The sequence below is a fragment of the Drosophila mojavensis genome, unplaced genomic scaffold (genome assembly GCF_018153725.1).
Source record: "Drosophila mojavensis isolate 15081-1352.22 unplaced genomic scaffold, ASM1815372v1 contig_36, whole genome shotgun sequence".
NCBI lineage: Eukaryota > Metazoa > Arthropoda > Insecta > Diptera > Drosophilidae > Drosophila > Drosophila mojavensis.
This window is the reverse complement of record NW_025318858.1, coordinates 12,349,648-12,371,061: the sequence shown is the minus strand read 5'-3', so window position 1 is coordinate 12,371,061 and position 21,414 is coordinate 12,349,648. Positions and strand designations below refer to the sequence as shown.

General features: G+C 34.8%; 1 protein-coding gene across 2 annotated transcripts; it reads right to left on the bottom strand.

Annotated features, from left to right (window-relative positions):
• Positions 1-3,774: 3,774 nt before the first annotated feature.
• On the bottom strand, positions 3,775-7,685 carry LOC6576607. 2 transcript variants are annotated; one of them, XR_001449420.3, is made up of 7 exons: positions 7,452-7,685; positions 7,047-7,388; positions 6,709-6,991; positions 5,544-5,782; positions 4,808-5,485; positions 4,513-4,745; positions 3,775-3,858 (listed from the first exon to the last, which is right to left on the bottom strand). XR_001449420.3 is itself a non-coding variant. In XM_002002560.4 (6 exons), the coding sequence occupies exons 1-6, from the start codon at positions 7,595-7,597 to the stop codon at positions 4,643-4,645; spliced, it is 1,791 nt and encodes a 596-aa protein (XP_002002596.2). In that variant the 5' UTR covers positions 7,598-7,685; the 3' UTR covers positions 3,775-4,642. The 2 variants fall into 2 exon arrangements, 1 of the variants encoding a protein (XP_002002596.2); XM_002002560.4 differs by having other exon boundaries at positions 3,775-4,745.
• Positions 7,686-21,414: the final 13,729 nt, after the last annotated feature.

Genomic DNA, 21,414 nt, shown 5'->3' with positions numbered 1-21,414 from the left:
ATAGCTTAACAAAAACTGAACTGACACTAGTTGTTGATTTAAGAACTATTTGCACAGAAAGAAAAACCAAATAAAACTCCCAAACAAATATTTCGAAAATATTTCAAAAATTTGATTTTTAGCCAAGGCTTCAAAGTTTGGAAAAAAATCCCCCAAGCTAAGCGAGAGTAATCTTAAGAATGTTTATTTTCGCTATTTCTAAATATTTCTTCAAAATTTTGCTCAATAAAAATTCTAGGTATATAGAAATGTTGTACATCTCACACATACCTGCTCTATTTACATACATCTATATACTTTCACAGTTATTTCAATACTTTAAAGATATTTTTGGTTTACAAAACGTTAAGCTTCCTCGTCCTACACACAAGTATTTTGGTCTAAAGATTTGCAAAAAATTATTAATAAAAGAAAATACAAATAAACATATAACTATCCAATTAAAATTTCGTAGTGCATGTCATCAAAAAAGTAAACAAGATCGAAACAAGTTCTCTTTCTCTCTATATGTTTGCATTAAATGTTAAATAAAAAAAAAATAAATAAATAAATATTTAAACAATTATAAGAAACCAAAAAGAAATGAATATATATTAAATGAATTATGTATAAACCAAAACTTAGTCGAAAGAAAAAAACAACTTAGTCAAAGGTACTAATTTTAAGCACTCTTGTTAAATGCAAATCGCAAACAGCATAATATTTATACTTCAACGATTGATTGATTGACTGATTGATTGAGTGAAGCGACCTTTGGTTCCATCTAGCTCAAGCTCAACATTTGCATAATTTAATCAATTGCGATTATTTGAAATTATTATCGTCTATGGTTTAGCTTACGTAAAGTATTTGAAGACAAACATACTAATTATGCCAGCATATATACACTCATGGTCAAATTAATAGGTGTGAAATTTTTTTTTTTTTTAAATGGGTATAACGTCTATATTTTTTCATGAAACTAAAAAATTCAACTTATATTAAAAAATAGACACATCATAGAATAACAACAACAAAAAACAAGTTTAAAAAATAATAATTTTTAGTATAATTTTGGCATACTTCACAAAAAACTCAAATTTTTGCTGGCCAGATTAATAGGTGTGCCCAGCAAATTAAAAAAAATTAAAAAATTCTTAAATATTGTAGAATATTTAGAATATATTTAGATAAGTATGGTTAATACCCTGTATATCCGCCTTTATTCGCAATGACTTTGCTGATTCTTTGGGTCATAGAGGATATTAACTTTCTACACCTTTCCACAGGATCGGTGCTCCATTCCTCCTGAGTATTTTCCAATAATTGGGTGTAATTGAAGCAGGTAGTCTTGGAAATTTGCCTTTTCAGGTGTCCTCAAAGGTTCTCAATTGGATTGAGATCTGGAGACTGACTTGGCCACTCATAAACTTCAATTATATTTTCATGAAACCAATCCTTAACTACTGGGGAGTCCTATTTAGGATGGCTATCCTGTTGGAATTTCTATTTTAGAGGTATGTTGTCGTGGGCATGTGGTAGCATAACACTACTCAAAAGTTCCTTTTACAGGAATCTGTCCATTATGAAAATGGTCGATGGTCCACTTCAAAACCATGCTATGAAAAGCAGTCCCAAACCATTATGCCGCCTCCTCCGTGCTTAACCGTCTTTTTTTTGTATATCTAGGATCCAATTCTTTGCCTATAGGTCTTCGAATATTTATATTTGAGTCATTCTCAAATAAATTTTATTTTGGTTTCATCACTCCAGAGAATTTTTCTCCATTTACGCTCCCCCTCTAAACCACACCTGGCCTTGTGAGTTTGAGCAAAATTAAGCCTCATCCGAATATTTGATTTACGCAATAGAGGAACCCTGCGAGCAACTCTCCCAGGTAGATTCGAGCTTAATAGCCGTCGACGAATAGTTCGTGCCGATACAACATTGCCCATTTCGATGGCAATCGCTCTCGAAGACTTAAAAGGGTCCCTTTTAGCCAAGGTGACTATCCGGGAATCCTCTCTTACGGTAGTTTTCCTCCGGGCACCCGGCTTCCTTTTATCTTTTTTTGGTGTTAGAGCATTTGTAACGAAGTTCTCTAATCGTCCCATTAGTAAGGCAATGCATGTATAAGTTTTACCCTCTTCACGAAGCTTGAGAACGAGATTTCTCTCTTCAGCACTGCAGTGAACTCCACGACCCATCTAATTTTATTTAAATGTTGCAAATGAAAATGTTGATGCTTCAATCAAATTATATTCAATAAAAATACTACCTTTGCTTACTCAAAAACTCTTTAATATTTTAATAATTTTTTGTTTAGTTAAACACACCTATTAATGTGTCCAGGTCGATTTTGAGGTAGAGAATGTATAACAGCCAAAACTTTTTAGCGAGTAAATTTTTTTGGGGGGATTTACCTATTTCCTTTTTAAATAGTGTGGCCACACCTAACAAAAAAAATTCGTGCTGATAGATGTTGTCAAACCGTAATTATTCTAAAATATGCTAGAATCTTTGGGTCACACCTATTAATTTGACCATGAGTGTATACACACATTTACATATATATGTGTACATGTATGGACATGTATATATGTGTGTGTGTGTATATATATAAATATTATATATATGTGTAAACTACGCAAACGTTTTTTTCTCGTCGTTATAAACATAGTCAAAATATTGGTGGACCGTATCGTATTGTAGTAGCAAATATTTAACTTAATCATGTCAGATAACAACAGAAACAACAAACAAACAAACAAACAATTATTCCAATTTAATTACGATCTACATATTTATCTATTGAATTATTGTCGAATTCTCTCATATATATATATTTATGTATAAATATATATATTGGCGCTGGATTTACTGCCACGCCCAACAACACACAGACACACACACACATCCTCGTCTCACTCAACACACACTCCTTGAACAATTTTCTTCAAATTTTCATTCAATTAAAACTTTAACACAAAAAAAAAAAAAAAAAATAAAAGAAAAATATAATATAATATTGAAAAAAAAAAAAAATTTATATAGCATATTTATGGTATACTCTGTGCAAGATTTATTAAGAATCAATTAAACTTCATTATGGATTACTCTGAGAATTTACAACAACAAACACTCACACGAAACACACAATGAAGAAAACAACAACAACAACAATTTATTCAATAAAGCTATGAAATGATGTGTTTAAAAATAAAATTTGAACCATTTGTAAATGCCTAAGGAACTACTAGTTCAAGGAACAACTCGGGTAAGTCGTTTTTCTTCCGTATATTGATATTGGTGGCGGCTATTCTATGATAGGTGATCTTATTTGTCTATATATCTTATATATAAAAAATATGCAAAATTTGCAAGTGTTTGACTTGAAATATATGAATTCAGAGTTTATAGCTTTTCGGTATCTGTCTCTTTGTCTAAAAAAATACTCTAAATATGTATAGATATTTTTTTTTAATACCATGATCCCATTGGAAATGGAATTTAAAATATATTCGTTTTGTTAAAATTTATGTAACAGAAGGAGGCGTGTCAGATCCCATAAATTATATATATTCTTGATCAGGACAACGAGCTGAGTCGGTATAGCCATGTCTGTCTGTCCGGATGTTTGAACGCTTCGATCTCAGAAAGTACAAAAGCTAGTGACTTGAAATGTATGTACAATAGGTCCGCTTATAAAAAAAACAGGTTTCGAGTATGTTTCCAAAAATCGATAATTACACCTTTTTTCGGGATGAAAGCTCCATTCAAAAATCAGTTATAAAATTATATCTCACATATTTTTTTTTTATTCTTCATTTTTGGCATCCGTTTCCATTCCCAGAGATCTTACGAAAAATGTGGCTTGACCTAAGAAAAAGTAAATCATAGTTGTGTATAGCACAGGTTAACCATAGAAGCATTGAACTGCTATAAGTATACGCTCATTAAATCATAAATCATGCGCTGGGAGTATGTCAAGTTCTTTGAATATACTGGCAACAGTTTAAGAAAATTAAGAAATAAATCGAAACTTTTACTTGTGGCAAAAATAAATGCCCCGAAAGTTCATCCCAATTGCAAATTTCTTGCACGCAAGTAGTTTACTACAAATATGAGCCGAGCTCTGGGAAAATTTCAGTTATGCAACATAAAATATCTAAATAATTAAACAGTTGAGAGTTTTCTCCTTTGCCTCGTGAGGTAAATTAATGAATGAAGCTAAGTGGAATTTGCTATGTGAAGCGAGTCATGGGTGAGTGGAGGCAGGCTCTGCTTTAAGGGCCTTTTAAGGAAATGTAGTATCCCTTTCGACTATTTCTGCCAGTGTGCACAAATAAAATGGCTGTCAAATTGGTGGAGCTAGCTGAAAATCTTTTGCTACTGACTGCATATGCTGTGCTTCCCATTGCGCCACGTTGCAATGGCTTTAAATGTGGGGAAGCTTTTAGGCGGCGACATAAATTGCGAGCTGTGCGGGTAGAGGGCTGTGGGGCTGTGGCGTTTGCCTGGGCGAAATCTTACATAAATTTTGGTGGCATGCGGCATGTGGACAGCTTGAATGGCTGCCGCAAAGTGTGCAACGAGCAATGCGCTTTGAGGTTATGTAATATGGCTGGCACAGTTGAACAGTTGAACACAATTGCAAGCAAGTTTAAGGATCACGTTCGTAGAACTCGGATGGTATAAATATCCAGTTCTTGGCCAAATCGTTAAGAGCCTCCACCATCAGGCGACTGAGTATGGACAAGATGGTACTGAGGGAGAGCGAGAACGAAGTTTTAATAATCGGAACTAATTCCAGCTATGAATCACTCACTTGTGATCCACCTGCGAACTGGCATTGAACGGGTCCTGCATGAGATCCGACATGACGACTTCATCGTAGGTCTTGCTAAACTTGTTGCGAGTCCGTTCCGCGGGAATGCGCATGAAATTCGACTTGGATAGAAACTTCCAGAAGAGCTTCTCAAATATGGTCACCCGATGATCGATGGCCATGCTCAGCTCGATCACCTCGTTAGCAGTCAGTTTGCGTTTCATGGAGAGACGCTTGACCAGTTCCTCGCGTTCCTTGAGCTTCCTCTCCGCCTCGGTTAGCTTCTCCACAGGCGAAGCATCGCCGGCAGCGGCTGGGTCCAGGCCGACGCCGCCGCAGGGCGAGCAGGCGCCATCGACCTCAACGATACTATCGTCATCTCGTTCCTCGCGACTGGACAAATGGACACGAATGTTCAGATGCAGAAAGACATGCTCCACATAGCTATCCTCCTTCCACTTGGGATCGTCAATGGACTCGACCTCGGCCAGCTCGGCTTTGGCTATTTGGGTGGCCGTATCCAGCACACGATGCACCTCCAGCACAATGGGAATGCGACGGAAGAAGAGCAGACGCTCAAAGACGGAAACCTTGATCTCGCAGAGCTTCGAGTGATGGCCCTTCAGGAGAAAGGTGGACGGCTCGAAAGTGACGGCAAAGAAGTCACTGATGATGTAGCTATAGGAAGAGTCAAAATCAATTGAAATTGTCAGGAAATTAGCAGGAAATGCCTCACTTTTGCCAACGAAATTCCATGCACTTCTGTCCATAGTTGTGTAAATTGACGAGCTGAGTGCGACTCTCCTTGATGCAGAGCTCGAAGCTCAGGCGATTCGGATAGATAACGTAGAGATATTCGGCGGATTCTCGGTCCTTAAGCGGCATATCTGTGACCTCATGCTCGTCTGTGATCGCGCCACGTGCCTTGATCTTATAGCGCGCCTTGACGCTCTCATATGATAGCATTACTTCCACCTGGCTCAAGGAAGTGAGTTAACAGTGGAGTTTGTAAAAATATGGGATATGGTATATGTAATAACTAATTAAGTGAGATTGGATTAACATTAGGGCTGCCTATTGAAGTATCTGCCTTTCCCATTGCTTAGCCTGGGTAAAAGAATCTGCCTATCCCTTTATTGAATTTTTTTTTTTCATCTTATTTATTATACGTTTCATCTTTAGCTTTGGAGAATCGCATGTAGGTTCTGTAAGGTTTGAGAGGGACAGAGACAGAGAGGGAAAAAGAGACAGACAGAGATACACAGAGACAGAGAGAGAGAGAGAGAGAGAGAAAGAGTAGAAACTAAATTCCTTTCCTTCCTTTTCTATCCAATTATAGTTTTCAGTCTGAAAATGGAGTAATAATTCTAGCTTTCCTTATCTTGCTATCTCGTTGATATTGCGATATTGAAGAACGTTCCTCCTTCAGAGATCCCAGCATACATACATACACTCCCATTTTGATACACTGCATTTACAAGCTGGTTTGAGTAGCTGAGCTTGAAAATATTGTTGATTCTTATTTTCCTTATTCTGAATTTTCCCACGGACCTATATTCCTGTTTTCTAGCTAGGTTGTTGATAATTATTGGTCTTTTTTCTTTCTCAGACACGAAATTCCCTTCGGACTTGTTTTCCTACTTCAATCATTGACAATTCTTATATAGGGTGTTACCTCATACTCAGTTCATTTCCTGCATTCCCTTATCGCCTTAATGTACTTCAATCATTTACAGGCCTTTCTAATTACATTGTCAATTGCCAAGAGCTTAATGAGTTAATGAGTAGTTCTTTTCCTTAATAATAATAGCTCTACTAAAAAGATTTACTGAACTGTAATTCCCTAAAGACATATGCTCACATTCCCCCAACTCAATCCTTTGTCATGCTCAAGAGCTCACCTCATTCTCATAGTCCAGGGGTCTGTACTCAACGAGCAGGGGCCAGACGCTCTGCCGGGGCACAGTCAGACTCGAGTTGTGCAGCTTGAAGCTGCGTTCGCGTGCGTAGAAGTTGAACGATAGATGGGTCATCGTGATGTTCTGCACCCAAATCGGCTGTGTGACATGGCGAAAGTTTCGAATATTTACGGGCAGCAGCTCCTTCGTAAGCAGACAGCGTTCCGGATCGAAGGCTGTGACCTCCAGCTTAAAGGTCCAAATGAGCTTGCGATCGTCGTTGGTGCTAATAGAGCCGCTTGGATTTAGACTGAAGATGAAATGCTTGGAGTATTACTCACTAGATCTCGTAGGTGAGATAGTGTTCGCCGTAGAGAAAGAAGTGAGCGGTCACCGAGATGGGCAGCACCTCGTCCGGCAGCAAGTTAAGCAGCTCCTGGCTGACGTGGATGAGCCGGCGATGGGGGCAGTGGAAGAGCTGACGGAACTGGTTGAAGCCGACGCGGGTCTGCAACGGCTGGCACTGGCAGTTCTGGACGCGCTTCAGTTTCAGCTCCAGCGGCTTGGCGGACATATTGCGCAGCCAGAAGATGATCTTCAGGGGCTGGCTCTGAATCTGGCGCAAGGGAATGGCCAGGACATGCTCGAACTCACGCTTGTTCGAGCGCAGTTTCTTGTTCAGACTGTGCGAGAGGGAGGACGGGACTCTAGAGAGGATCTTTCAATTGAGAGAGACATTTACTTGCCCTGTTATATCGAAACTCTCCCAATAGTAGAGCTTGAGTATTGGTGGGCGTATAACGGTTAGATTATCTACCATCAGCTTCTGATAGATTGGCACCGGACTCAAGACGCCCACGCACGGACATTTTTCCATTTTCAGTGTTTCCATATTTTTACTTATTTTGTTGTTGTTGTATAAATATAATATGGATGAGTTGCCTTGACTTCAAAATGTAGAGATGAAATTTGATGTTTAGTTTCGTCGACATTTGTCACACTGTGCCTCTGCCCCCGGCTCGACTTGGGCACGTTCTTTTAATGCCATTAGAACTTTGCTCTGCACGGCCCGAGGCGCCTCTGCATGCTGCACACTCGTAAATATTCATAAATGGTCAGCCGCTCATACACCGACGCCAGCAGCAACAGCCAGCTGGGTTGACCCCCAGCGCCAGATTCTTTTGACTGCTGCAAAAGTACACTCACACACACACACAAACACATACACACTTGCAATCTCTCACACACACACTCTGTATAGCCCTGAGCTTTTCCGAGTGTGCTGCATAAAGTGGGATTTTGTGGCATCGTTGTGCGTGGCATCTGCATTTTGCATCATTTTGCGTACAAAGAAATTTTGCCAAAAACAACTTTGCATTGAGCATCTTGGCAAATTGAATAAACAAAACAATTTTTTTTTAAATTATAAATTATTTTTATTATCACATAGAGTTTCATTGAGCATCTTAGCAAATTGAATAAACCAAACAATTTGATTATTTTCTATTATTTTTTAAATTAAAAATTATTTTTATTATCAAGTAGAGTTTGCCCTTACATAAAATATCTTAGTGTCTTATTATTATTATTATTTTTTTTTTTTTAATTTGATTTATGTTTTAGATTGTTTTTGCCTCATAAACATTATTTTATTTAAGCAAAATTTTTCATTTGAAAATGTATTCTATAAACATATATTATTATTTTAATTTCCATTCAAGTTCGAATAAAATATGCCTCAATGTCTTTTAGATGAAGTATAACCGCTTTACAAATGATTTTGTATGTCTTGAGCATCGAAATGAAATTTAGGATAGATCTAGGCTTAAATATTTTCAAAGTAATAAAAATATTAATATTTTATATTATTATTTATTATTTATTTTTTTATTATTTAGGCTTTCTGCTGCATAATATTATTTAATTTTTCATTATTATAATTTAAATTGAGCTAGGATATGCTTATTATATTGTCATAGAGTAACAAAATTTAAAAAAAGGTTCTCCTGTAAAATTAAAATTTTCGACATACGATCATTTCGCGGGAATGCGACGATATGCTTTACATTTTGCCTTTTATTAGTATATCTAGTATTTGAATATGAATCATATTTATAAATTTTTTTTTTTTTTACGGATTTGATTTTCTCTTTTTTAATGTTAACTAAACATTTTCAAATTTTCTTAAACATTTATTTTGAGAAATTAAACATTTTTTTATACCTTGCTTCTTGCTTTATGAGTTCTTCACATTTGCACCTGAATATGCCCTTCTTAGCGAATTGTAGGTAACTACAAAGTCAACCTTGGCTATAAGTGTTATCATTTTATTTATTTACATTTTTTTTTTGTTGCCTCTGCACAGCTTGCAGCATTGTTGGCAGTTGCAAGCAATCAAAACAATAGCCAGGACCTTAGCGGAAGCAACTAACGTGCACGCATGAATACATAAGCTGCGCTGCAGGTGCGAGTGAGCTGACAATATGCGGTGGCACATACGACATTTGCATGCAGCGCAGAGCTGGAGACGGCAGTCGATAGTGATTCCTTGTGCCACGCCCATGCCCACCCCCTAACTGGGAGGGCAACGATGTCGTTGCAATTCGTTTTGTTTGTCGATTGACAAAGTGCCAAAGGCTAAAACCAAGTTTATGTGTGACTGAATGTGATTGTAATTGTGTGAGTGTGTGTGTGGGTATGTGTGTGTGTGTGTGTGTGTGTGTCTCTGTAAGTGTGGCAAACAAACGAGCAAGAAAAAGACATTAGTGCCAACGCGCCTGTCAAAAACAAACCCCAAACACGCGTCCCAAACGACATCATATGTGGGCGCCAGTTGGCAGTTTTCAGTTTTCAGTATTCAGTTTCTAGTTTCCACTTTCCCAGCGAGTCGTGTGCATTGAGGCATTGAGGCAACATCATTTACAGTTAGTGCGCTGACAATTGCAGGCTAGCAGTGTGCGCATAAACGACAATTAGATGGACCCCAAGCAATCTGGCATAGTGGCTGCCTCAGATGGTGTGGGCGTCTTGATGGGGCATTCATATGAATGCGCATGCAAAGGCCGCCTCCAATTTATTTAGGTTTCTTTGGCAGAGTTTTTCGAGTCGAATAAATACTATTAAAAATACTTTTGAAAAATTACTTTATTATTATTATTAAAAATTCGATTGAAAATACTATTAAAAATACTCTTTAAACACTTAAGAATACTATTATAATTACTATTATAATTATATTATAATTAATAGCATTAAATATACTATCCAATAAATACTATTAAAAGTACAATCCAAGAAATACTAATAAAAATACTTTGTTAAAATACTAACATAATACTAATATAAAACATTTAAACGGTCAACAAATTGTGTTATAGTATTTTATTCTATATTGTGTATTATTTAATTCATTATTTTATTATATTTTATTATTATTTTTATTAGAAATAGATTCTTTTATTTACTTATTTAAAATATAAAATTATTATTATTATTATTTATTAGTTTTAGAAATAGTTTTTATTTTTTATTTAATTATATAAAATTTTAAATATAAAGCTATGGTTTACTGCAAATTTAAATATATTATTTAGCTCCTTTCCTATGGTTAAATAGAAAATGAAATGTTAGAATTTAAAATCATAAAATACTAATTACTTTTCTAATTACTAAATTCAATTTAAAGCTTAACTTTCAAAAATATATTTTTAATGTAAAGTTCATTTATAGCTGCCAATTGAGAATACAAATTTCGTTTAAGTACCAAAAATACTGAATAGAATACCAAAACTACATTCGAAATTCTATCTATGGAAATTAAAGTTTAGTCTATTTTAGTGTAGATATTTTGATGACAACAAAATTAGTCTTTTATTATTTGCTATTAAGTAGTATTTGCTTATTTCACTGGTATTCCATTGGTATTTTTATGGATATTTTAACAATATTTTGAGCTACTATTATTACGCAATATTTTATTGGTATTATAAGATAAATACCATGGAAAACCAAGCTCCATTCGAATCATTTTTATAACCAAAGGTTTTAATGGCAGCAAATAGATTCGTCATACTTTATATTCTGTTTGGTATTTTATGAGCATTTTAGTATTTAAAAAAATATTTTTATTTAAGCAATGTTTAGGTCAGCAAACAATGTCTAGTTGAGATGGTAGCGTTGTAATCGACAAGCATTACATCAATCACAGCACGGCGTGACAGCATCGCATCCGCGCTTATCAATCGTCAGCCCATCGGACTTCATTCACGTCGCGTTGTTTTTAGCTTTGCCGATTCCGATCCCCGAGCGATACAACAATGGGCAAAGTGCAGGGCCAGAAGACAAGGCGGCTTCAGTAATTGTCGCTCATCACCAGAGCGCGATGTTGTTGAGTGTGTTCCTCCGATTGCCAACGTTTCAGCGCTTACGCTCACTCGCAAATGCACTCAAAAGTGCGGCCCGTTTCCAGGCGTTCCGCCTGCTCGACTGTGTCGAGCCCGAGTCGAGCGACTGTGGGCAGCATTTAAATTGAATGCAGCTTCCACACAACATTTTTACGGGGGACACTTGGCGAGTTGCTGGCGACAACTTGTTGGCCAATTGTTGTGTGGCTTGACTTTGAGCAACTTTTCGTGTTTCGGTCAACCGTTTAGTGGCCAATCAAAAGAGCGTCGAGTACTTGGCTAAAATAACGTATATATGTATAAATATATATGTATGTAATATATAAATACATATATATATTCAAGCACTTGTAAAACGCATTGAGTGCGCTCGTCGGCTGCTTCATAATTATGGCATAATTTGCAGTCTCGGTTATGCCAACTAATTACAAAAAAAAAAAAAGTAGTAAAAGTCTTTTAGCGGGCATGCCTGACTAGGAGTTACCCCGAGTTGAATGCTGATCTGTTATTTTCCTTTCTGTTTTGTATGTTATATATACATATATATATAACAAAATGAATTTTCTATGTATATTGAAACGAGCTCAAGTTATTATATATAATAATTTTTCACAAAACATTTTACACAAATATTTTTTTGTGGCAATATCTATTATTTTGAAATTTTTCAGTTAAGGAAGTTTAATGGAACAACTTGCTATCTTTCTAATTAAGTTAACACATAGCATATCGCATCCCTTAACATATTTAATTGCTTATACAACTTACCTTTTATATCGCTCATACCTATTAAATTCCTTAAGTCTTTAATATTATGTATACCCATTTACTTTTATCCCCTATATTATTCACGATCATTAGACCCTTTAATTCCTTATGTCCTTCATTGTCTACGTGGTGATCAAGATTATGCATATGGGTAATCATAATGGAGCATACCTTCTTTACATTTAATTCCTCACTCCTACCCTTTATATAATTTTTCCCCTTTAATTTTTTACACCCTTACTATCCCTTATTAACCTTTGATTCTTTACATTCCTCAGGTTATTTATGCTCTTTATTCCTTATACCCTTTTGATTATTTATGCCCCTTTTATTCTTCATGCTCTTTAACCCCTCTTATCCCTCATAGCTGTTACATCTATTATACTTAGCTATACTTTTTATATTATTTAAGGCTTCAGGCTTAAGGCTGACTTCGCCTTACTCTGTTTTTAATAAAAGTCTCTCGGCAAGCGCAGAGACTGCGGAGTGTGCATGATCGTTCCTCAAACGGAGATAGGATCAAACATGCTTGGCATTCTCCACTTTTTTACGAGGTAAAGCTTATACATCTCTTAGAGGTTTCTGTGTAAGATCATCATGATCTCTGCGCTCCTTCCTTTTAGGGAGACCTTTTTATAAGCTAGGCTCATCACGTTCCGCTCCCTCTCTCTCTCTCTCGCTCTCACTGTCTCTCTCTCTTTTTCTACCAATTTATTAAGCCATCTACAAATTCTCTTAGCAAAAAACCTACTCAAAGCGAAAACCAATCGACCCCATTCCCTTTTAAAAAACAGCGCACAATAGCGCGCCCATACCTGCAGCCTTCTGGGCGTGGCCCTAAGAGCATATGGCAATTAAAAAGTTTTCATCCAAGTACATTCTTTTTTTTTTACCTGCTGCTCTTCAGGCAGGTGGTAAAAGTTGCCAGCAAGCAGTGTGTGTTGCTGCCGAAACGCGTTGCATCGCATTTTGAGGCACTGTCTCATGCTGAGCGTGAAAAGTTTCAGCCTCCGGCAGCAGCCAACGGCTCCAAAAGAAACTTTCATCCACGAAAAATGCGGCGTGTTAATTTCATGCTCCGTTATTATTACAAGTTCATTTGGTGTAAAATACGGGAACATCATTAAATATTGATGGAGTATTTTATGTATTAATTTTACATATTTATTTAATTTTAATTTTATTTGTTTTCTAATAAATCGTATAAAATAGTAGGTATTTAATATTTATTAATGGAATCTACAATTAGAGTAATTGTTGCATTTAATAAATTAAAAAAAAAGTTTATTGAATTATATATGATAATGTAACTAAAGCCAACAGATTAAAGAAATGGGAAATCAGGGTATTTATTTCATTTTTTTCCAATATCGAGCGCGTTTAAACTTTATCTCTGCTTTTTCGTCGCCCTCTCTTTTTTTCTTCTTATCTTTATTTTTCGTTCTGCCTGTCTCTTTTATTGCAATTGCTTCTCTCTCTAGGTCGCTCTATCTTTGTCTTTGACTGTCTATCTTTCGCACTCCTTTTCTTATACTCAGTCTCTCATTTTTTAATATTGCTTAAGCCTCCTCTCCTCATTCAATTTTTCTTTATTTTTCACATACTCTATTTCTTGGCCTTCCTCTCTGCCTTTGTCTATATCTCTCCCGTGTTTTCAGTCTCATTTTAATAGCTTCTAGCGCTTTACTTGATTCATTCCCTTTCTATTTTTTCACACACACTCTCTCTCGCGTCTCTCTCTCTCTCTCTCTCTCTCTCTTTTTGCTATGCGCTCTCTTCCTACATTCTTCTTCTTTACAAAAGTATTATTCCTTTATTTAACTTCCCAGGCTTATACATTTTTCTTTTAGTACTTTTATTGCTCCTTAACAATACATAAACTGAATTGAATTCTCCGAGTGCGTGCGAGAGAGAGAGAGAGAGAGAGAGCGAGAGAGCGAGAGAGTGAGAGACAGAGAGATGTTTGATATTATTTGCATGAAAACATTCATTTAATTGGCTGTCCCATGCAGTTGAAAGTTTCCAGTGTTGGTAAGCGAACAGTGAGTAAAATATATTGTTTAGAAAAGAGCCTGTTATTTAAAGTGCACCTGAGGGGGATCTGAAAGAGGGTGGGGAGGGGAGGTGGACGTTGCATGGCAGTTAGTGACGCTCAACATCCGATGTGCCCATTTTCTATGTGACGCCAAGAAAGGGGAGGGGGGCGGGGGGCGGGGGCGGCGAGAGACACATGGCTCCTGTGGCTGTAGCAAACAATTATTGTTATTTCAATTTAAATGCAGCGTGCCGTCCTCTCAACAGCAATAACAACCAGCAGGTGGATCGCCCCAACCCAGGTGGATCCAATTCGCACAGCCAACCCGCCCCCAGCCATACCCCCCATTTGAGGGCTTTGTGCGACGCTATCAAAATTATACACCTTGCAGCTATGAACGCAGCCTGATGCGATGAGTACTTGAGTGTAGGGGCTAAGGGCAGGGGTTACGTCCGAGATAGACAGCGGGCAGAGGGGAGCGAGAGTGAACTGTGTGCTACGGTTGTTGTGGCTACAGTCGGTTCATTGTAATGCAAATTACGTATGCGCCATGTTGGACGGCGCTGCTGTTCGGCCTCGACTTTTGCTCTACTAAAAGTGCCTTCATTTCCCTCAAAGTGCATTTCGAGCGCTTTTCATTGTCAGCTCTCAAAAATAATAATAATAATGAAAATGCGAGCTCTTTTTGAAGCTCAACAGCCTTTTTAGTGCAGCTGCACCGAGATAGAGGCAACCCGAAATTTGGTTAGCAAAAATCCAATTAAACTATGAAACAGCGCGGAAAATAATTTAGTGTCAGTATGCGTGTGTGTGTGTGAGTGTGTGCGTGAGTGTGTAAAGCTATTGAAATTAAAGCTAATATCCTGTTTGCTGCGCGCTGAGTAAAGCAAATAAATCAAGGAAATAAAATTAAGTTGAATAATTTGAGAGAGTTTATCATTTACTCTTAAATATAAATGTTTTATTATTATTATTTTTGATTATTACTTTAATTATTGTATTAATTAAAAAAAAAAATAAAGTTTATATATAATATATTTTTATTTATATTATACATATATATTTTTGTAATATATTAAAGGTATTATTTTTTTTAAATATATAAATATATTTATATAGAGTTATATACATATATATATATGTAAATAGAAATAGGTTTCATATTATTAAATTCTATTTATATAATATTATTTTTATAATATATTATTGTTAAACAAATAATGAACTATGTTTCATATTTCATATTATTATATTAATATAATATGTGTATTAATCAATTAGTAAAGCTAAAGCAAATTGAACAACGACATATTTAAACTTTTTGCTAAGCTAATGATTTTATTATAGTAAATATTAAAGCTTATATTTTTATTTAATGTTTATTGTGCGAATATAAATTACAAACATGAATCAAATATTCAATTTAAATATTTATTCAATAAGGCATTCAACAAAAGAACTCGTTAATCTTGCTGTGAAGCAATACACAAATATATAATTTAAAATATATATTATTAAAATACATATGATTATCATTATTATTTATGAGGCATATCAATTTTTACGAATGAAACTCTTTCATTCATAGAGGAAGTCTAGCATTAGTCGAGTTTTGCCTTATGGTGAATCGTTCGTCGATTCCTCATCAACTTTTTTCTCATAAATAAAAATTCTTATTTATCTTAAGCTAGCTCTCTTCTTCGAGCATAGATCTCATTCTCTTCTCATCAACTTGTATTTTTTTAATAACAATTTCAATAAATGCTCTACTTACAGCATCTGCTCGCTTAACTGCCCTACAACACGCTCTCCCGCTCAGTCTGTCACCAAATATCACTCATACGCTACGTGCGCTGCTAAGAATTGCCAAAGGCTTAGCTCTATGGCTTATTGGTTTAGCTCTGCTCAAAGTTGAGCTCAAATTGGCAAAACTGAATCACAAACACAAGTTGGAGAGGCCAAAAAGCAAAACAGAACTTGTTTCGTTTCCTTCGTCCGTTGTCCAGCTGCAAAGGAAATGCAACATTTTGTAGCAGGAAATGCAGTCAACTAACTTTTCTCATGCAGCTTAAGAGACCATCCAGCATTCGATGGGCATCCGATGGCAGTTAGGACTGACTCGACTGGGATGACTGGGATGTCTATTCAAGTGCCAGAGTCAGGAAGTTGTCGCATTTGAATGGAATAACTTTGACACAATGTGCAAAAGTAAGGACATACAAAAACAACAACAACAACAAGAGAAGCATTAACAACAAAAACAAATGGAAAACATGTCCACGTTAACCGGCGATTGAAACAAACGAGCAGCTTAGTCCAAGCCACAGGTGAACGGAAACCGCATCCAAGCTGTCATCAATGTGTTGAACCACGATTGCAGCATAATGGAGTTCTGCGGCCACGCCCCCTCCTTCAGCCGCAGACGTAGAGCAAGTGTTGTAGCTCATCTTCAGCCAATTTTGGTTGCGTTATGGATTTCGAGCACTTTGAGTTGTGGGAGAGGATGAAAAGAGAGAGAGAGAGAGAGAGAGAGGGAGAGAGAGCAAGCTGGAGAGACAGAGATACCACAAGAGCGAGAGAGAAGGACAGAAGGTAGGACTGGCCTGCCTCTACTGTAGTGCATATCCAGCCGACCTTGATTAGGCTATGCATTTTGAGAGAGATAGAGAGAGCAAGCGAGAGAGATAGATGTACCGCAAGAGCGAGATAAATATACAGAAGGTAAGTCTGCACATGGAGAATTTATTTACTAACTTATAAAGCTAAAAACTTTTGTTGGAGTTTTCCGATAAGCTTAATAATTATTGGGCTAAGATAAGTGAAACGGAATTCATCGATATTGTTTATATTATTTCGATAGCCTGAAAATGGGAAATCAAGATTATTCTACTTTCAGTTATAGACTTGAACATTTTAATGACTTAAGCGAACAACAAATATTAACTAAACAGTTAACAGATCTAAAATCTTTAGCACATACTTTTCACTTAGAGTGCTTTCTCACATGTGTGAAGCACGTCTTAAATTAAGTTTATCGCAGATCATAAAGACTGTTTATGTTATAAGCCATATGTCGCTATGTCTATGTCGCATAAGAAAAATGCAGTTGGAATTTTATAACTTTTCTTGTAGTTCATTGTACCCTTTGAAAATGGGAATTAGGAGTATATAGGGTCTGTGGAAATGTATGTAACAGGCAGCTGGATGCGTAGCAGGAAATTTAATTATTGTTGGTATAGAGCGTTTTATTGATAACTATATATCTTTTTAGTTTATTTTTAATATTTTATTAATATGAACAAAAAAAATTAAATTAAAATAAAATAAATAAATAATTTAATAGGAAATGTGAAATCTGTACATCAATATTTTAAAATATAATAAATTATTATAAAATAGTATAATTTCTTTTCAATAAGAGAATATAACAAATTGATATATTGTGATGAATATTTGCACAAAGGCCAACAAAATTTCTTGACGAGTCTTTCTTGAGGGAGGAACTGGAATGATCTTAAGTATTGTAAATCTGCCTTGAATCGATTGTTATTATATGATATTCCAGAATTATTTCGAGGTTTAAAAGCGGGGATTTATGAATTTTAAAAAATTGAGGCTCAAAATAACCCCAACAAGAGAGGGAAAACACTCATCAGTTATTTTTATACGGCAAATTAAAAAAAAAAAAAATATATATAAACTTTTATTAGCAATTTTTTGTAAAAAAAAAAATTATTTTAAATTTAAATTTGAAAAATAATGAGGTAAATGAATTAAAAAATGTGTTACGAATCAGGCAACATAAAAGTAATTTGTTTGAGTGGAATATTAGTAGAAAATAGAGAGTTAGCCGTAAATACAGGAAAGGTAGAAAATCACATTAATAGACTTCCCATAAAAATGAAACATATTAAATATATATTTCTTTATATTAATGTAGTATGTAGAGCTTATACTCTTGTCCTATATTTATCTATAGAAATCCATAAGCTGACTTAGTTTTAAAGCGCAGCTTGAATACTGTGAGATTTCTATCTAGGTTTTTGTAATGAATAATCGGATTTTGTAAATTTAGTTTTCATAAATATTTTCATTCTTTAAAGTTCGTATGTATGTTAGTTGCTAAGTAATCTATAAAATGGAATCGCAGAGACATGTATATCAAGTATAGGGTATCTCATAGTCGTTCATTGCCCATCTAGAGCACTATTTCCTGTTTCGGTTATGAATATCCTCGGCTCGTCAGCCATCAAAGAGTCAACGTCAACAGAAACAGGTTTACATAAACTTTGTAGATCGGACAGATATTCAGTGCTTTATACACATATATATTTAACTGTAGCTTAAGCAAATATTTTTGTTAACTGCTTCACGTGCGTTGCCCACAAAACTTTTAACTTTTTCCGTTTTTATTTTTTTTTTTATTTTTACTCTTGGCCATTTAGTATTTCGCTTTTTGTTGACTACCAACGGAATATTCGCTCTGAATATTTAATTGTGCGAGTGCTCGCAGTGTGTGTGTGTGTGGGATTGTGTGGGTGTGAGTATGCGTGGATTCTGCACGTGTGTGTGTGGGTGGGTGTGTCGTTTTTGGTCTGTGTGGTTGCATATTTGCGGTGCTTTTTGGCTCTTTTTCGATTTTCGAAATGCGCTTTTCGTTGTTTGTTGTTTGCATTTCTTTGCCAAAGTTGGCTGAAAAGTTGTTACTGCTGTTGTTGTAGTTGTTGCTGTTGTCATTGTTGTTGCTGCTGTTGTTACTGCTGCCTTTGTTGTTTTTGTTTTGACAACGTAACTGGCAACTGTGTACACAACATTCTTAGTGCTGGCTCTCGCTTTTCTCTCTCTTCTTTTTTTTTGGCAGTCCTGGTGGGCATACATACATATATATGTATACATGTATACATATATATGTATGTAGTGTAGTGCATCTATCTGTATACATATATTATAAAAATGTCTGCATACTTTTTGGGGACGGCGGCGGCTTATCTTTTTTTCGCTTATGCACTACTAATGCGTATATCTGTGTATATATTTGCGTATGTATGTGAGTGTGTGTGTCTAGTTGAGTGCATGTTTTGCCAGTTACATTGATATGCAAATACTGTGGCCTTAGCTGTTGACATTGTTCCGCGTATTATGTTCAAATTAAGCCGTAAACAAAGGCTAAACTGGGCGAAAGAAAACATTTCCAACTGACTTTTGGCTCTTTTGTTATTTTAAAGAATTTTGTTGCAGTTAATAAATACAGACTATTACAAATGGATTTAAAAAGGGATTATCTTATTCATTTAAAGTGCGTGCTATATTTAATTTACTTCTCTGAAATATATGTATATATAAATTTATACTTATTTAAAGTACTTCATGCTAAAATTCCGTTTAACAGATTACATACTTAAAATCATTTTCAATTTGTTATTTGTAAAAAATTTGATTGAAAAACTTTGTTTTATTTTTTTTTTTTGTAATTTTCTTTTCTAAAAAAAATTCATACGAATTGAATAATTAAATATGAAAAAATATCTTGAATACAATTTTAATTAAAATCAGAATATATATAATACAAAGATTTAAAGAAACATAAAAAATATATTAATATATATATTCATAAAAACTAGCGGAAATTGAAGTTTTTTATTGAATATAATTTCTATTAATTAAACATATTTTTTTTCCATTACACATAATTTTTTCGAATTGTAAATGTATTCTTTGTTCTCTTATATAAATTGCAAAATATTTAATATAAAACTTTGCCATCAATAGTAAAATATTTTCGCCTTAGGCTTTAATTGAATAATGCATTTTTTTTTTGCTTGTTCAGCTGAGGTAAGCGAGCACAGGAGCAGCAATTAATAAGCAGGCAGAGTGGTATTTCAGCTCTTAAAAAATCCAAATTCAATGCTTTATAATATATTAAATTAATATAATAATATGTGTGCTGTAAAAGAAGCGTGCAAAGTAAATTAAATAAGAGCACTACACACAACTCGATATATTTGCTAGTCGCGCACTCCCCACCTATGCCACTCTTATTTGCTCCATGAATATAAGTTTTAAAAGTGAATCCAATTTGAATTGCTGATAGTTTAGCCTGTCAGCCTTCTAGCTCAGCGGTAAATATTTGTCAAAATGCCAGCATGTGCCAATCAAACTTATATCAATGCCTTATTACTTCAATAGCTCGCTGCTTTGCATCAATCCCATCTATTAAGCATGTAATTTGGGCGTATGTTTCCCATTTTGCATGTCAAAAAGTTAGAGAGCAGCGCACATAGTTTTCAACTGTTAATCACATCACTTCAATGTAAAATCTTTCTCCCCACCCTTCACCCCTTCGATGACAGTCGTGCAGCATTCCGCAACAAATTTCACATGCTAATGCGACAGCAGCAGGAGCGGCCACAAAGCTGCAACAACCATAATTAATGTCATCGCATTTCAATAACATGCTCTCTCTTTCACTCTTCCATCTCTTTCGCCCTCTCTCTCTCCCTCTCTCCCGTCGTTCTAGTCATCAGGCAGGCAACAAATTTCACATGTAAAATACATTTGAGCTCCACAAAATTGCAAACTAATCAACATATTTTTACTGGCTCTCTGGCTTTTTGGTTAGAAGCTAATTTATGGTTTGTGCTGACGTGTAATTGGCTTTATAATGGGGTATATTCGTTTTCAAGTTTTACAGAGACTTCCATAAAGTAGTTTCTGATACGAACTTTCACTGTAATTAATGTAAAATATGATATTTTTAAGGGGAATCAAATATTAAATTTATAGAAATAAAGTGTTTAAATTATTTTTTATTTTAGTCCAATTAAAAAGCTCTAAAAGGCAATATTACAAATATTTTAATATCTTTTTTGTTTAATTTAAAATTTTTTATTTTATAAAAAGTACATTTAAATTAGTTATATGGAAAAATATTAGCTACAAAAAATTGTATTCACAAGTCTATCTAAACACGGAAATTTAGACGTAATTAGGAAAACAATTTTTTGTATTGTAACCATAAAACTAATTTATTTGTTCTAGTCAATAAATTAAAAAAAAAAAAAAAAAAAAAAAAACCGATAATATTAATAATAATAATAATAATATTATTATTATTATTATTTTAGGGAATATTTTTTTCATATTTTTTTTTTTAATGTTTACTAAAATCATTGAGTTCAAACATGAATATAATAATCGGTTCACTTAAATAATTCAATATTATATATATATATTAATTTACAAAATATTTATTATCTAATTGAGTTTACTATAAATATTTGCGTTAACTGAAAATTACCAAGAGTCTAATTTGAAGATAGTTTTCTGTATTTATTTAGAATTAATGAATTTCGCCTATCACACAATTCCAAATTTATCCATACTAGAAATTAGAATTTTTATTTAATTTGAAACTTAATTAACATCATTTAGCATTTAGTAAATATCGCATCGTAAACGAGCCTCTGTGGCTCTGCAGCTGTTTAATGGCCCAAAGCATATGGT

What these genes read in the sequence shown, in the direction of transcription:
- LOC6576607 (XM_002002560.4), bottom strand. Translation starts at nt 7,597, where the DNA reads ATGGAAACACTGAAAATGGAAAAATGTCCGTGCGTGGGCGTCTTGAGT. An exon ending in ATGGAATTTCGTTGGCAAAA is followed by an intron (nt 5,486 to 5,543) that starts GTGAGGCATTTC and finishes CTCTTCCTATAG; the next exon opens with CTACATCATCAGTGACTTCT. An exon ending in AGTTCGCAGGTGGATCACAA is followed by an intron (nt 4,746 to 4,807) that starts GTGAGTGATTCA and finishes GCTCTCCCTCAG; the next exon opens with TACCATCTTGTCCATACTCA.